This window comes from Vombatus ursinus, unplaced genomic scaffold (genome assembly GCF_900497805.2).
Source record: "Vombatus ursinus unplaced genomic scaffold, bare-nosed wombat genome assembly UNPS02007522.1, whole genome shotgun sequence".
NCBI lineage: Eukaryota > Metazoa > Chordata > Mammalia > Diprotodontia > Vombatidae > Vombatus > Vombatus ursinus.
Genome location: NW_020947300.1, coordinates 1 through 17,611, shown reverse-complemented (window position 1 = coordinate 17,611; position 17,611 = coordinate 1). Strand labels below are relative to the sequence as shown.

General features: G+C 43.1%; 1 protein-coding gene across 1 annotated transcript; it reads left to right on the top strand.

The window, feature by feature from the left end:
* Window positions 1-265: 265 nt before the first annotated feature.
* On the top strand, window positions 266-16,362 carry LOC114033852 (thrombospondin-4-like; the record flags this gene model as incomplete). Its single annotated transcript, XM_027849470.1, has 10 exons — window positions 266-403; window positions 1,577-1,645; window positions 4,150-4,302; window positions 8,758-8,862; window positions 9,531-9,638; window positions 9,864-10,023; window positions 10,523-10,641; window positions 11,542-11,594; window positions 14,615-14,808; window positions 16,184-16,362. Coding segments are annotated over 10 exons (1,278 nt in total), but the record flags the coding sequence as incomplete, so codon positions are not given.
* Between the last annotated feature and the right edge of the window lie 1,249 nt (window positions 16,363-17,611).

Genomic DNA, 17,611 nt, shown 5'->3' with positions numbered 1-17,611 from the left:
CTTCCTTCCTTTCTTCTTTCCCTTGCTTTCTTCTTTCCCTCCTTTCTTCCTTCCTTCCTTTCTTTTTTCCTTCCTTTCTTCTTTCCCTTCCTTCCTTCCTTCCCTCCTTTGACAAGCATTTATTACTTCAGGCAAGACATAGTACCTAGGTATTGGAGTAGAGATAAGGATAACTAGGATGTGGTTGTTCATTCAGAAAGAGTTCCAGATTAAAATGAGAGCACCTCATTTGACTAAATATTTTGTATCTTTTCTTTCTCGCTAGTGCACCTTCCACCCCTGCTTCCGAGGAGTACGCTGCGTGAATCTGACTCCAGGTTTCAGATGTGATTCCTGCCCCATTGGCTTCACAGGACCAATGGTGCAGGGGGTGGGGGTCACGTTTGCCAAGACACATAAGCAGGTGAGCTAGGACTCCAAGGATGGGCTTCTTTTCTTTTGTATTCCTCCCCTCCTCACTTAGTAAAACTTGGAATGAATCTTGCTCTTTCATGTCTTTTTCAGAAACTAGTCATTTGGCCTGCCTGGGTGATTATCACATGTTGAAGATAATAATGCACACCAGGCCACATCTGTATTATTTTTTCACTCCTCTCTGATTTATGGATTTCTAGGAGGAAGGGAGGGAGGGGGCAGCTGTTCAGTGACAGAAACCTGGTGGTGCTGAGTTTGAGAGATGACTTGCGGCTCACTGGGTTTACACCAGTAGAACATCTTGATGTTCAGATCCATCCCTTGGGCATCAAAGGGTAAAAGAACATAAGCAACAGAAGAACTTTAAAAGGGAAGATAAACTTGTATTTATGTTCTGTTTACTGCAGCTAGGGAGGATGTGAAAAAGTAAAAGAATAGCCCCATCCTCTTCAATAGCATTTACAAGTCACAAACTGCACTAAAATCCTAGAGCATTCTATGACATTCTCCACTTGTTTCCAAATATACTAGAATATCCAGGTCATTATTAAACTGACTGACTGTGAAACTTTGGGAGGGATGTTTTCAGCATTTTTTAGATGGTTGATCTTCAGATGGGCTTTTACTACCTTGGGGAAATCATTAGGTATGAAGCGGAGCAGGAGGCATCATTATTTCTGAGTTATCCCATTCCTCATTTCCAGTGGGGACAGTTTGTTAGACCAGAGAAGAGAAGGGAGTATTGGGAGAGAGAGACAGAAGGTAATAAGGCTGAATTACAGTCATCAGATGGATGCGTGAGTGATGGGGAGAAGCTTATCTTTGCCTCCATTGAAGACAAAACAAAATAAAATGGGCTTAAATTGCTGTAGGATGTATCTGAGTCTAGCCATCAGAAAAAACTTCCTGCTCATAAAGGTTGCAGGACAGGGGACTGAATTACCAAAGGATGTTAGGGAGTCTTCTCTGGCTATTTTAAACCATGGACAGCTGTCCACTGGAGATTTGAGGCTAGTCCTGCTGAAAGGTGGGGGTGGCCCAGATGGCCTTCCCATCCATAATTCTGGAATACTTCACATCACACAAAGCTATCGAGACAACTAAGAGTGGTTTGCGTGCTTTCTTTCTCAACTAAGAGCCCTCTTTTATGTTTCTGCACTAGATCTGCTCTGATATTGATGAGTGTAGAAATGGAGCCTGTGTCCCCAATTCTATTTGTATTAACACTGTGGTAAGTATTTTCTGCAACTGTTTCTAAAGCACAATAATTTTGGTAGGGGAAGGAAGGGAAAAAAAAGAAATTTATGTGATAACTTTATTATATATTTAAAAGGAATAGCAAGTTGTACATAATAGATTTGCAGTTTCATGTGCAATCTTCTTTTTTATTATACTGTGTTATGGAAATGTTCGCTTTATTCCATAAATTTTTTAAAAGCACGATAATTTGCCAAGCTGATTGTGTGTGTGTGTATAGGCTGTAACCACAAAACTCAACTATAACACATGGATGTAATAATATTTGTGACGGACCAAACGAGAACAAAAGTTTATACAGAGAATTGACAAGCCACCCACGTCCTCTCACTTCCAGTCGAGCATCAGTGTGCTTTTGAATACAAGCATATGATAGAATTATCTTTAAGATACTTATTCTTTAAAGATGGTGATATTTAAAAGGCATTTCCTGTTGCTATCGCAGTTCCAGAGTGCTCAGAGCTCAGTGCTTTTGAAGGGACCCAGAGGACGATGTGTCCTCACAGCTGCACCTCTAACTCCTCTGGGACATGCTTCAGAATCCCTGCATGCTACAGAGAATGGCTTGGCATGCCAGGGTACTTTCTGAAATGCATTTAGCTGCTATGATTTAATCATTTCAGTCCTTACCCGCACATTTCTGAAAATTCCTGTCAGCTGTTTCTAAGCGAGTGAGGTCAGCAAGCCAGACAGCAGGCTAGGCATGGAGGAGCCATTGTCTAACTGCCATGTGGTCCCCAGGCGAACTATTCAAACTCTCACTTCCCCAGCTTCCTTGCATGTGAAATCAGCCTAAGGATACATGGGTTTGTGGAAAAGCAATAAAAATAAATGGGAAACAGTTGGCAAAAATGGAGAGCTAACGGGAGCTTCATAGCCCATGGGACCTACCTCCACCCTGACATGTTGTTTATAAGGAGATGAAATAAAGTGACTGTTTTCTAAGAGTTTTCTTTCCCAGCCTGCCCTTATCACATGTTCACTGGAGGTAGCATGGTATAGTGGAAAGACCACTGTACTCGGAGTCCCCAGAGACCTGAGTTTGAATCCTGCCTCAAGCATTTGCTAGCATGTGACTGTGGGTAATCACTCTAAGCCTCAGCTTCCTCTTCTGGATTGTATGATGGGGATAATTCTCATCTCATGAGGCTATTGTGAAGATCATTTTAGAGGACCGTAGAAAGCATTTGGTGAATCTTAAGGTGCATGATCGCAGCCAGTCCTTCTTGTTTTATTTTAAGTAAAACCACAGCCCAACTCACAGAGTCTCTCCTCAGAGCTGCAGATGTTTCTTTCAATGCCTGGACCGATGTCTAGTGGACAAAGGAATACCTACATTTTTCTTGTGCTCCTGGAAGGAAGCCTTCTAACTCCACTGGAAAGCTCAGCCCCTTCTAACAGTTCAGGCCTGCTATTTCTCAATTGAGGAAACCGAGACCAGGAGAGGCAAGTGACTTGTCCGGAGTCCCACAGGAGAAAAATAGCAGTTGACATTTGAGCACCTAATTCTCCACCCAGTGTTCTTTCCACAGAGACCACATAATTGTGTCTTCTCCTTATGCCTTACCTACTGTGGGATAGAAAGGAAAGTAGATGGAGAAAAAAGCCACGCAAGCAACAGACAGTTCCCTATCATGACTCTCTTTCCCATCTGCCTGGTCTATGACACCTTACGATTGGGTGGTATCTTCACAGGCATTGTCTCAGGAGGCAGAACTGATGGTCTGAGGAACTTGCACAAAACAGCAAAGATGGAGCTTCATCTCAATAGAAATGCAATTGACTTAATCCTCCTATTATGAAAATCAAATGAGAACATATTTAAAGCAACTTTTCAATTTATATAAATGATGCTATAAAAATGATAGCCATTATTATAATAAAACACAGAAAGCAATACTAATAATGATGATAGTAACGCCCCTTGTCTACAGCATTATTTCATCTTAGATAGAATCCAGGGCAGCTAGGTGGTGCAGTAGATAGAGTACCAGCTCTGGTCTCAGAAGGCTCTGAGTTCAAATCTAGCCTGAGATATTTACTAGCTGTGTCACCCTGGACAGGTCACTTACCCCCATTTGTTTCCCAGAAAAACAAACAGTGGATCCAGGGAGATCGAGATTCCTTTTTAGAATGTAAACTCCCTGAGGGCAGGGACTGTTTCATTTATTTTCTACATATCCCAGGCACCTGGTACAATGCTTGGCACATAATAGGTGCCTAATTAATGCTTACTGATTGACTGATCTGTGGCAGCTAGGTGGCACAGTGGATGGAGTAGCAGCCCTGAAGTCAGGAGGATCTGAGTTCATATCTGGCCTCAGACCAAACACTTGACACTTACTAGCTGTGTGACCCTGGGCAAATCATTTAACCCCAATTGCCTAAAAAAAAAAAAAAAACCCAACAACGACAACAAAAAAAACCAAACCAGACTGACTGACTTATTGACTGATCATTCTGTTGGCTTCTTTACAGGGATCTTATCAGTGTGGCCCATGTAAGTCTGGGTTCACTGGAGATCAGATCAGGGGATGCAAAACTGAACGAAACTGCAAAAACCCAGAACTGAATCCGTGCAGTGTGAATGCCCAGTGTATTGAGGAGAGGCAGGGAGGTGTGACCTGTGTGGTGAGTTATCACTTTGCTTTTCAACTTCTGAGATTATTCCTTTACCCAGCTTCCTCTGAGTGCAAGTACTCAAGAAGAAAACATTAATCAAAGTGTGCAAAATGTGAAACTACCATTGCTATGAAAAATAAATGATAGCTCTTAAACCCAAGTCTTTAAGAAACGACCCTGTTTGAGAAGGCCGGTTGACAGAAATAGCAGCTGAGATAATAAATTATGGAAATGGGTGAATAAATCAGTAAAAAAAAAAATGTTCCTCAGCTGTCCTCAGACTTCAGACCTTCTGCTCCTCTTAGATGGCAGAGGATCTGCCTAGGACTCTGCTATTAGACAATCAAGCATGCAACCAGCCGATCAACATGCGTGTTTAAGCCCCTTCCATGTGCTGGGCTCTAGGGATACAAAGTCAACAATGTAACAACTCCTGCCCTCAAAGAACTTATGTTCTAATGGGAGAAGCATAGAAGAATACAAAACGTAAATGCAAGGTAATTCTGGGAGAGAGGCATCAGCAGCTGGGGTGGGGGTCAGGGTGGTGGGTCAGGGAAGGTCCCCCAACAGGAAGGATTTAGGCAAAGCCTTCATTCCAAAAGGCAGAGGGGAGGAGGGACGGCTTCCCAGGCACAGGAAACAGAGCATAGGGAAGGACAAGGAAATGGGAGATAGAATCAGCCTAAAATGACATGTTGGAGCGAGATTGTGAGGGACTTTAAAGACCAAACAGAGGAGTTTGTATTTTTTCACAGAGGCAATAGAGAAACTATGGGAGTTTCTGGAGCAGGTGAGTGACATGGTCAGAACTGTGCTTCGAGAATATTCACTAGGTATCCGTGTGGAGGACGGATCGGCAGGGCATGAGCCTAGGGGTAGGGAGGCTACCTAACAGGGTGTTGCAAGCATGCAGGGAAGAGGTGCTGAGTGTCTGAGCTAAAGCCATCCTGAATGAGTGGAGGTTAGGAGAAGGATGCCAGAGATGTTATGGCAGTAGAATTAACAAACACTTGGCAACTGATTGGTTACAGGTGCAGAAAGAGATTGAGGAGACCTTGGGTGGTCTGGGAAGGCGACCTGATTCACCTGAGGGGCAAGTCAATCTTTTTTTTTAATTGGCTCTTTCTCAGAAAAGGTATGCCAATACAGAAAGTCTATCAGGACAACTGAGCATCATTTATCTGGAGTCTGGAAGACCTGAATTCAAATTCTCTCTCAGATAGTAGCTGTGTGACCCTGGGCAAGTCACTTAACCACTGTCTGCCTCAGTTTCCTCAACTGTAAAATGAGGATAACTTAACTCCTCAGGTGTTGTGAGGATCAAATGAGATAATGTTTGTAAATTGCTTAGAACAGTGCTAGGAACATAGTAGATGTTCAGTAAATACTTGTTCCTTCCACCTTTCCTAATGCTGACTCCAGTTTCAGCTCCTTATCTAGATTGACTCCAAAAGGAAAGGGCTATAACCTCTCCCTCCCCCGCTCAACAGACACATTCACTGAGAGTCTTCTGGGATTCTCTGAGTGATTCCCAATATCAAAGGAGAAGTCTTTTTGTTCCTCTATAAATTTTTTAAAAATACATGATGATCACCCCAAACTGCTAAGCAGGGTACTGTGTGGGCAACATCAAAGACCTGGTGCTTGCCTGGACTAGTGGTAATTTGCAGAATCACAGCACCACCTTATGGCTGACCCTTGGAAATGCACCTATCTCCCGCATCTTGGGTAAAAACCAGACTCCTTATGCCAGAGCCAGCCAGGATCATAGATTTAGAGCCAAAAGGGATCCTTAGCGGTAATCTCGTCTAATCCTCTTACTTTACAGTTGAGAAACTGAGCTTCATGAGAGGTGAAGTGATGACTTTTCCAAAGTCACAATCAAATTGTAAGTGGTATAGTCAGGATTTGAACCCAGGTCCCCTGACTACAAATTGAGTACATTTTCCACTATATCATGCCTTAGAAATATTCCCTTTCCCCCTTGCCGCCCCCTCCCATCCTCCTCCTACATAACCTCTAGCTGAAAAGTCTCCTGGAGTGACTATTCCTAACTGACAAGCCTACCCAGCAGAAGGGAAAAGACTGAAAATTACCCAGGGAGTGACATGGAGGCAGGCTCCTTCTTGCTCTCCAAATCCCATGCTTCCAAGGACTTTCAGGTCTCTAAGAGCCAAGTCAGCAGACTTCTTAAATGGCTCACCTTCAAGCATCACCCGCCTCCCCCACATATCCTTCCCAAGAGATGTGGGGATTTATTTTCACCAGGAGGTGAGCAAAGGCACTTAGTGTAGAAGCCTTTAAAGCAACTAATCCAGAGGTCTTGTGAAAAGACCAGGTCACTGGGGGAGACAATGCATTAGAGGAAAAAAATTTCCCTAATTTACTGTGCTGCCTTCTCTCTAAAGAAGAATCACCGGGTAGCAGCCTGCCTCTATAGCTAAATCATTTTCCTGTGCCCTACTTGAGGATGCAGTGGGATGGTGGGTGGTGGGACTTTTAATGTGTTTTTGAATTTGTAATGAGAGGCAGCAGCAGATGGTAAAGGATTAATAAGCTTCATGTGACTACTAAAATAATTTAATCTGCCAAAAAATGGCTCATTAAAAATGTATTTTTTCCTAGAGGGCTCTTTCTTCATTAAAGTAAATCAGCCACCACGAGGCACCGTTGAGAGTTCAGTGCCCTCTACGAGGAACGCTCCAGGCTGGAGCTGAGCACAGATCGGGGGGAAAGGGGGAATAGCGTCACTCTTAGAATAGAATACCTCAGAGTCCCCTAGTTTCAAACAGCCATCTCTAGGGACTGAAAAGGAACAGTCCCTGGCAAGTAGAGTCTATGGTCTCAAATGGACTTCTCTGGATTTGAATAAGAACCATAAAAATTAACACCGAACTCCAGTTGCTTCCTTTTCACTCTATTTCCATTTCATTGGGCTCTCTATTTTGCCTCTGACCTCCAACTCTCTCCTTTGACCCCTGTCTTTCTACAGTTCTTTTTTTTCCTCTTAGCTTCACTATTTTCTTCCCACTTTTCCTTATCTCCTGCCTCCTCCCTTCCCCTGAATCTTAAACCTTCACTCTTCTCCATTGCTTGACTGCCCTTTGCTCCCTCCAGGGACCTCCTCCCATAGCCTTGCTTGACCCCTTGGACTCTCCTGAACTTGGTTGCCAAAGTCGATGGTCTTCTCTCTCTTCCCTTGCTGTCATTTTTTGGCCGTGCTTAGGTAGAATGTTAGGAGACCAGGGGAGAAAGCCCCTGGATAGACCTATTGTGCTAACTCAGGATGTTGGCTCCCAACTCGTTGTGATGCTGTAGTCCATCACAAGTCTGAGGAAGCAGGTGAATTCAGAGCAACCATCTTTCCAGTCTCCTTGACCTTTTTACTCCCTTGTCCCATACTCTGATCCAGACAAACTGGCCTTCTCTCTGTTCCTCACACAGATATTCCCCCTCCTGTCTCTTGCCTTTGCACTGGCCTCCCCCAGTTCTCCCTGAAATGTTCTCCCTCCTTACCTCTTAGAATCCTTCTCCTCAAGACACAGTTCAAACATCATCTTCTGGATGAAGCCTTTTCAGACCCTACCTTCATCCTAAGTACTATTGCCCTCCCTCCCAGAATACCTTGTATACTTGTTCTTATTGATTTTATTTTTTCTGTGTGTGTACATACATATATATATATACACACACACACACAGACACATTCACATATATATATATACATTTATACATACACATGAGTACATGCATGTATATGTGAATATGTACACATATTTGTGGTGTTGTTGAATCATTTTCCTGTCATGTCCAACTCTTCATGACCCCATTTGGGGTTTTCTTGGCAAAGATACTGGAGTGGTTTGCCATTTCCCTTTCTAGTTTATTTTACAGATGAGGAACTGAAAGTGGCTTGCCCAGGGTCACAGAGTTGATAAGTGTCTGAGGCTAGATTTGAACTCAGGAAGATGGAGTCTTCCTGATTCCAGGCCTGGCACTCTATCGATTGTGCTATCCAGCTTCTCTATAAACACATATATTCTTATCATTTTTCTCCATAGAATGTAAGTTTCTTATAAGGATTGTTTCATGCTTTGTACTTATATCCTCAGCACCTAGCCCAGTATCAAGTATATAGTGTGTGCTTAATAAATGCTTGTTGTTTGCTTGCTTACTTGATTGATTGATACTAAAAACAAGAGACTGAGTCAGTGCTCAGGCCTCAGAAGGTTTTTGCTCTGGTAAAAATCAACTTAGATGATTGTTACATTCTAAGGAGTGACTGTGATTTAAGCTCCACAGGTACACTGTCAGAAGAGCAGTCAGGAATGGGGTGAGAAGCCCACACAGTAAAGCTGTTTGGATTCCTGGGGCTTCAGGGTTGGGTTAAGCAGGAGTTGAAATGTTGGCCAACTGGCACCAAGCTTCACTGCCTGACTTCCCTAATGGAGTTTCTCTTCACAGTGCGGTGTTGGTTGGGCTGGTGATGGATTCATCTGTGGAAAGGATGTCGACATTGATAGTTACCCCGACGAGGAACTGCCATGCACTGGAAGGAATTGCAAAAAGGCAAGTAGAATGTGAGGAAGACATACTTGTGGTTTTCACACAACCACAACCACATCCTGGTTAGGAAGGGTCTCAGCAGAACCTTCCCTTCCCTTACACGCTCCCAGATAATTCCATCTCAAATGAAGCAAATGTGCCATTAACAACAAGGTAGGTCAATCTTCTCCATAGAAATTATGTCTGTCCTTCAGACAGATGTCAAGCGGAGCTTAACGAGGGTAGTACAGCTGGTGTTTGCCTCAAGGTGCTGAAAGCATGTGAACTCCTACAGCAAGCAGAAATTGCTAAACTTAGCACATAGTTAGTAATCATTTTTTTTTTTACTGGGCCCATGATTTTATCAGCATAGAGACATTGTATGACACTTCCACAACCCAAAACAAGCTCCTTCCCAATGATGTCCCACCCAGCTTACTCTATTGGAGGTGGCTTCCCCAGCAGTGGTCCCTGAATATCCTCCAGTCTCTCCACATATGTGGTCTTGGATCCTAAGGTCCAAATTTTCCTGGCCACCCTCTTTTTTTTGGCTATATTTGTCTATAAAAGGCAAATTTCATTTTGAATTCAAACTTCAATTTTCAATGCCTCAGACATGATTTGCCCCAAGTATCAGAACCACTGACAGCCTTGATCTTAGGTATAATTTTAGGCAATGTTTCCCCACTTAGGATAACTGCAAATATGTGCCAAACTCTGGTCAAGAAGATGCAGATAGAGATGGCATCGGAGATGCTTGTGATGAAGATGCTGATGGGGATGGAATCAACAATGAGCAGGTGAGGGTTTTCTTCCAAGGAAATGTGTGTTTTCAAGTGCCCAATAGCAATGCAGGGAAATTGCAGTTTTGTAGCAGTATTTTGGAGGATTCATACATAGAACTGTAACTCTTGCGTTAGACTATGTGCAATGTAAAAATACCATCTGTGAGATTCAGAAAGCCCCAATACACATAACAAGGCCAAGAAGATTTGCATTTGGTTTGTTTTTTTTTTTCTTTTTAGGATAACTGTGTCCTGACTCACAACGTTGACCAGAGAAACAGCGACCAAGATATCTTTGGAGATGCTTGTGATAATTGTCGAACCGTCATAAATAATGACCAGAAAGATGCTGATGGGGATGGAAAAGGAGATGCCTGTGATGATGACATAGATGGAGATGGTGAGTTATTCTTCTCTGTTCCTTGATTTTAACCTTATATATCTTACTGCTCTTAAAGCCCCTACTGGTAGCTAAGTGGCACAGCTAGTAAGTATTATGTGTCTGGGGCCAGATTTGAACTCAGGTCCTCCTTCCACTTCTCCCTGCTGTTTCTGACTAAACTTGTTTCTCTGGCACCGGGACATAATTTGGGTCATATATGCAATTTTCAGTGTGAGATCTAAATGTCACCATGTTAGACACACACCTCTATCAGTTTAGAAAATACCAAAAAGCGTTGTGGAATAGCGGGCAGAGAACCTGGATTTGAATCCTAACTTTGCCCTTTTCTGTCAGCGTCTTTTGGCAAGTCATTTCATTTCTTCTGGCCTCAGTTTCTCCAGCTGTAAAATAAGGAGGTTGGACTAGGTCACCCCTAAGGTTTCTTCCTGCCCTGGCCATGATCCTGTGAAACTGTGAGGTAATTTCAGCTGCTGCAAAGAGACTTTCTTTTCCCCAGGAATTAAGAATATTTTGGATAACTGTCAAAAAGTCCCCAACCGAGACCAAAGGGACAAAGATAACGATGGTGTCGGGGATGCCTGTGACAGCTGTCCTGATGTCAGCAACCCTAACCAGGTGGGTCGGATGCCGGTGTTTGAGTGTGAGCAGTTCTAGGGAATCCAAGGCTCTATGTGTAACTCTCTGTACAGAGATCCATTTAGGATCACCATCAAAGAAAACAGCCAAGTGCACCTTTGGCACATCTCCCTTAACCTATTTCCTGGCGTCTCTGAGCAATGAAACACACGTGTTTTCAAAGGGGGAAAAATGGGACCAGATAATCTCTGCAGCCCTCTGGGATTTGGTCCTCATTTCTCTGTCCCTGAAAGGTAGGCTGGCGACGGCCTGCTCATTCAGGGAAATGACATTCGTGCTGATCAACCAGAATCCCTTTGGATAGGATGAAGATGAGATGTGGCTCCTTTCCTCCCCCCCAGCAGGGCCCACACTTGGACCTTTCTGATTAAACGCCATCGCTTACTTGTTAAGTTTCCTTTTCTACTCCCCCTCTTTGACTAGATAATGTGGGACGGTGCGGCATTTTATTTTTAAAGCTTGGAGAAGAGGGAGCCATAGGCGAACAATGACTCATCACCTTGGTTCTCTTCCAAATATAAAAGCGATACAAAATCCATTGGCCCTGTCCTCCCTTGCCACTGCTGGGTGTCAGGCCTTGTGCCAGGGCTGGTGGCTGGCTCCACAGCACCCCCAGCCGCCACCCAGCTACCTCTCAGCTCTTTTATAATTAGCTCGTGTGGTGTGTGGGTAGCCCAGCCACATAGCTTGATATTTTAAAAGGTTTTTAAAAAATCCAACAATGTGCCTACACCAATATGGTGTTGTCCTTTTGCAGTTTTACAGAGTATCGATTCCGGATATATCATTCCCCAGACTTAATGTTAAGCCAGGCTTGGATTTGGGGGAACATTCTTGTTGGAACGGTCCTGTACTAACAGTGTTTTGTTTTATCCGCAGTCCGATGTGGATAATGACCTGGTCGGGGACTCCTGTGACACCAATCAGGACAGGTATAGTACACCTCCCAGCTATAAGAATAGCTTAGAAAGGAAAGGAAAGGAAAAAGAAAGGAAAAGGCAGGAAGAACATGTTAGTTTTCAAACTTTCTGCCACCAACCTGCTTTGAGAGCCTTCCTGATGGTAGGGAGCTGGCAATGAGTCTCTGGGCCCAAAGTCAGGAAAAGTACATATCTCATAAGCAGCCCTAAAAATTCTCAGACAAGCTTGGTCCCTGTCATGATGAAGCATAGACCAGGTGAAAAGAAGAAATTCCAGTGCAAGAAATTTAGAGACTGTTCTCTTTGCTCAAGGGAAATCTCAGTGTACCATAAACAGTGCAGAATGTGTCTGAGTTGATGTTTCATTAACTTCAGGATTTCATTAAGTGGACTTGATTAGTAGATACTTTTTTTTTTTGGTTGGGGGAAGAAAGAGGAGAGGGGAAAGAGAAACAGGGAGGGAGAGAGAAAGGGAGAAGGAGTTATGGAGAGGGAGGCAGGGATGAAAGGAAGCAGACAGAGAGGGAGGGAGGGAGGTAGAGAGAAAGAGAGGCAGGAAGGGAGGTGGAGGGAAGGGGCAGTGGGAGGGAGGGAGGTGCAAAGAATGAGGCAGAGAGAGAAGAATGAAGACAAAAATATCACCATCTCTTCCCTAGAGGAGCTTAAAACCATTTACTAGTCCTAGCCTTTTCTACCTCCTTGGGAAATCTTTACAGAAGCCAGGAAAGGAACAAGAGAGGGAGTGAATTTCCTCCATTCCCTGCTAGGCCATAATACCACACTGCATTTGTGTGTCATTCTTCATTTCCTTTTGGGTCTACAGAGTAAAGAGGAGTGATGAGTGAGAGACTCATAAATGGAGTCTCCCTGCCTCCATTCATGGGCCCACACAGAAGGCTCAAGGCTGATTAGGGTCAGGGTCATTGCTCAGAAAACCTTCTATCAAGATTGTCATTTTTAGAGAAGCTTGCGCTATAATTGTGGAAGGAATACACTTTGTCAAACATAAAGAAATAAAGTTATTGTTGTTATTATCTGCTGCAAGAATACCAAGTCCCGTATTTTCGGAATTCCTAAAGCATCTTTTTGCACTAGCTTCTGAGTATTGCAAATGTGACTCATCCAGTTAATACTTTAATTCCAACAAACCCCCAAACCTGCAGAAAATGAAATCCCTTATTTTTGCATAAAACCATTCAAAGATATAGAAAGGTTGCTGATGGAAATTGCCCAACCTAATGGTTTTTAAAACAACTCCAGGACAGGCAATTCCATCATTTAGGCCATGGGGCTTCATGCTTGTTTGGAATGGTTTTCCCTTCTCCAGATCCATGTATCTTCTCCTCACTCACTAAGTGGATCTGACAGTGAACAGCTTCATCTTGGGTTTAGGGACTCCTTGCCTCCCTCCCCTCTCCCGCCTCTTCCCTCTACCACTGGAGGACCAAGGTAGGAATGTGGGGACAAAATGGGCATTAGCTGTCTCAGATCAGGCCCAGTTGGGAAAACTTCCTAGAAGACAAGATCAATTTTATGATTTCTTGAATGAAAGAGGAAGCCCAGACTTACCTTGCAATAGCCCTGAACCCTGGGAATCCTTGGAAAGAAGAAATTCTTTAGACCAGGGCTAACTTCTATCTGCCTCCTCAGAATTAAAGTGGCCTTGGAGGGTATAGGGTCATCATTCACCTTGTCATTTTCTCCCCCACAGCATTCATCTCTGAATTCCTGTTTGATACATAGCTAGTGTGTGTGTATGTATGTATACACACACACATATATATACATATACATATATGTATGTATATATTATATATACATATATGTATGTATATATATTATATATACATATATAAACCACTTTAAGGTTTACAAAGTGCTTTAATTATGTTATCTCATTTAATCCTCAAGACAACCCTGGAAGATAGGTGCTATCATTATCAACCCATTTTACAGATGAGAAAATTAAGGTAGATAGCGATTAAGTGACTTGCCCAGGGTCCTACAGCTAGTAAGTGTCTGAGGCTAGATTTGAACTTGAGTCTTCCTGACTGCAAGTTCAGCACTCCATCCATTGTGCTAAGGATCTTGTCTTCTCTCAATCTAGCATGAAATCATGGGGTTTTTAGGGGGGACAGTAGAATTGAAGTATAGGCACACGGAAGCTGATCTCTAGAGCTGACAGGGGCCTTTGAGGTCCTCTAGTTGAAAGCCCTCATTTTGTCGATGAAGAAATTTAGGTTGAAGGAAGTAAATTGATACGCCCAAGGTCACAATGGTAGCAGATGTCAGAAGCAGCATCTTAATCCAAGTTATCTGACTCCAAAGTCAGTGAGTGCTTTCTCCACTGTCTTCTAGCACATCTAGTCTGATTTTATCGTGGAAACTGAGGCTCACAGATAACAAATGACTTATCCAAAGTCACAACAAATAGTCAATAGCAGAGCTTCCTTCCCGGGGTATCTGATTCTGAATCCAGTGTTTTCTTGACCATACACACATTCAACAGATGCTACTAATCAATGTCTGGTAACAAAAACAACAGAAATGACACCTAATGAAACAGCTGTGGCTTTGGATCCAGAAGTCACAATGTTAAATCCCACTTCTGCCATTTAAATATATGTGTGACCTTGTACAAGTCACATCATCTCTCTGAGCCTCAGTTTTTTCATTGGTAAAATGAGATGGTTGGACTATGCAGCCTTAAGGTCTCTTCCAGCTCTAAATTTATATTCCTAGGATCCCTTTTCAAGGCAAGAAGGGGAGGTTCTAAGCAGGAAATAACAGTGATTTGTATCCTAGTAAAAGTGAAGTTTTTGTTTTAATGGGTGAAAAAGGCAAATACCAAAGAGAAAACTTCAATATAAGCTCTTTGATATCACTTAACTAGTTTTCAGCCCTGTCAGCTGACCCTCGACCCTCCCTGAGACAGCATTCTCAAGATAACGTGTTCAAAATAAGTCAGGAGATTGAGGCTCAATGGCCAAAAAGGTCTACTCTATTGTCCCCTCCCTGTCATCTCTCTGCAGCGATGGAGATGGACACCAGGACAGCACCGACAACTGCCCCACCGTCATCAACAGCTCCCAGCTAGACACAGATAAGGACGGGCTGGGAGACGAATGTGATGATGATGATGACAATGACGGAATCCCAGACCTCGTCCCTCCAGGCCCTGACAACTGCAGACTAGTCCCCAACCCAAGCCAGGAAGATGTCAATCGTAAGGCAACAGAACCCATGGCCACTATGACTAGGGAAATACACGGACACGGTCACACATCAGCACACCATCACTTTGTTCTCCAAAATGGAGTTTCATTGATACCTTTTGTTTTTACATCAAAATAATTTCTAGACATACACCAACCCACCCCACTCAGTGAGCCTTGGATTCCAACAGAGAAAAAAATATTCAACCACCAACCACATTTGACAGCATAAGCAGAGTCTTTCACCTATAATCCTTGACCTATCCTAAGAAAGGAGGGTGTAACATTTCTTTCTTCTCCAGGGCCAAGATTGGCCATTATAATTACACAGCATTCATTTTAGCCTTATTTGCATTTAAATTTTTGTGGTCACTGTACATATTCTCCAAGTTCTACTTGTTATATCAGGTTCTTCCTGATATTTATCAGTTTTTCCCCTATTTCTATGAATTTCTTATATTCATTGTTTCTTTTGGAGCAAAGAGATTCCATTGCAGTCTCCTCTGTCAACAGTCTCTTATTTCATGTTTTTTTCCTACTGTACGAGATAGCACGTTCACTCTTCCAAAGGCGCTCAGGCCAAGGTGGTCACAGCTTTTTCATCTTAGACTTTCATAACTAAGTTTATTTCTCTGTATCGCTGTGACCTACATTTGAATCTCTATTGTTTGAGCCACAGAGGTCAGTAAAAAGGGAAGAGAAGTGTCCAGACCTATAAGACTACATATGTATGGACAAAAAAAATTGGACAGAATATTGCATACAGTGTCCACAAAGGGAGAAGAGCTACTGCTTTTGTTATCACCAAGGCCTTGATGGAGGGAGGTGAGGGTAGAAGGGAAGATGAGGCAGTGTTGACAGTAAGGTCCTTGAGGAGATCAGAGGTGACAGCCTTAGAGGGAGTCCACTGCCAGCTCTGACACCTTCCCTACCGGGAAGTCCTGAAACCCAAGCCAAGAAGGGACTGGGGAGAGGAAATATGGCCCTAGGAAACTTTGAGATATACCAGCTAAGGTTGCAAACTATAATATTTGTGTCCCTTTCTTCATTCAGGGTCTCACATTACATCCAGTTTGAGTAAAGCGCTGGGAAGGGATGGGACAAGAATGTTTAGCTGGATCTCCCGTTGATCCCCAGCTCTGTTTCAAGAGCTAGAACAGCTAATTCCTCACTGGGGTGGTGGGATAGAGACACCTGTCACCTGAAGGACTTGTCCTTGGCCTGGAAGTTGAAAGCAGGTCAGCTATTGGATGCTGCACAATGAGATTAGAACTTAGGGAAGGACTTTCTGTTCTTATTGTCTAACTTCATCTTTATCCTTATCTGGAAGAGATGAGTAGGGACTAGTGTCACCAAACCTTTCTCCTATTTCCCTGGTGCATCCAGGTGATGGTGTGGGGGATATCTGTGAAACAGACTTTGACCAAGACCAGGTCATTGATCGGATTGATGTGTGCCCTGAGAATGCTGAGGTCACCCTGACAGATTTCAGAGCCTACCAGACTGTTGTCCTGGACCCTGAAGGTGATGCCCAGATTGATCCTAATTGGGTGGTTCTGAACCAGGTGAGTTTGTGCTTTATTTTATTGGGAGGGTAGGATGCACATATGCCGTGCTTGTCTTTCCCCTCTAGGAGTATTTAGTACTCTGATTTTACCTATGTTTCTTTGGTCGGAAGTGACCCACTCCTATTATTATTAGTAATGTTACTGCATTTATGATTCTCTCCCTCTTGCCCCTCTTCCAAAAAAAAGGTGGGGAGGATTTCAGGTGGCAAGATCTTCCCAATGAACAAATAAATAAAATGAAACACAGAGGGGTTGAGTAGCATGCCCAGAGTCACACAACAGTTTTACATTTTTCTACCTGCAGGGAGCTAGGTAAAACCAGAAAGATAGGAAGTCAAACATGGCCTCAGACCTTACTAGTTGTATGAACCCAGCCAAATCACTTAACTTCTGTCTGCCTCAGTTTATTGTTGTTGTTTGGTCAGTTTCAGTCATGTCTAATTCTTTGTGACCCAATTTGGGGTTTTCTTGGCAAAGATATTGGAGTGGTTTGCCATTTCCTTCTCCAGCTCATTTTACAGATGAGGAAACTGAGGCAAACAGGGTAAAGTGACTTGCCCAGAGTCACACAGTCACAATAAGTGACTAAGGCCAGATTTGAACTCAGGAAGAGGAGTTTTTCTGACTCCAGGCCCAGAGCTGTGGACTCCACTGTGCCACCTAGCTGCTTCAGTTTCCTCATGTGTAAAATGGAGATAAAAATATCACCTACCTCCTAGGGTTGTTGTGAGGATTAAATGAGTCAATATTTGTAAAGCATTTTGCAAACCTTAAAGCTCTATATAAATACTATTTATTACTATCATTATTGTTCCAAAATTAAACATTTATCCTTTCAAGCTTAGGTGCCCACTTTATTAATCCTGCTTAACTTTTAGATATATGAGACCCTGTCCAGTGGCAAGACCTCAGACACCAAGCCTGGCCCAGGAGTCAAATGCATATTGTACGGTATCCTCTGGGTGTGCATCATCTCCTGCCACCTTGACATGAGGCAGAGAAAAAAGGTCCTGAACGTGAATCCAGCCAGGCCTAACAGGACCTGACTATCAGGTTCTTACTGACTTTTTTAGAAAGTAGTAGAGCAAGGATTACAAACAGGGCCTCCTGATTCCCAGTCCCTTTTTTTTGTTTAATTTTACTAAAGAAGGCATGGGAAAGTATAAAAAGCCCTAGATTTTATATATATAGAGAGAGAGATATATATATATATATGCATGTATGTATGTGTATATATGCATGTATA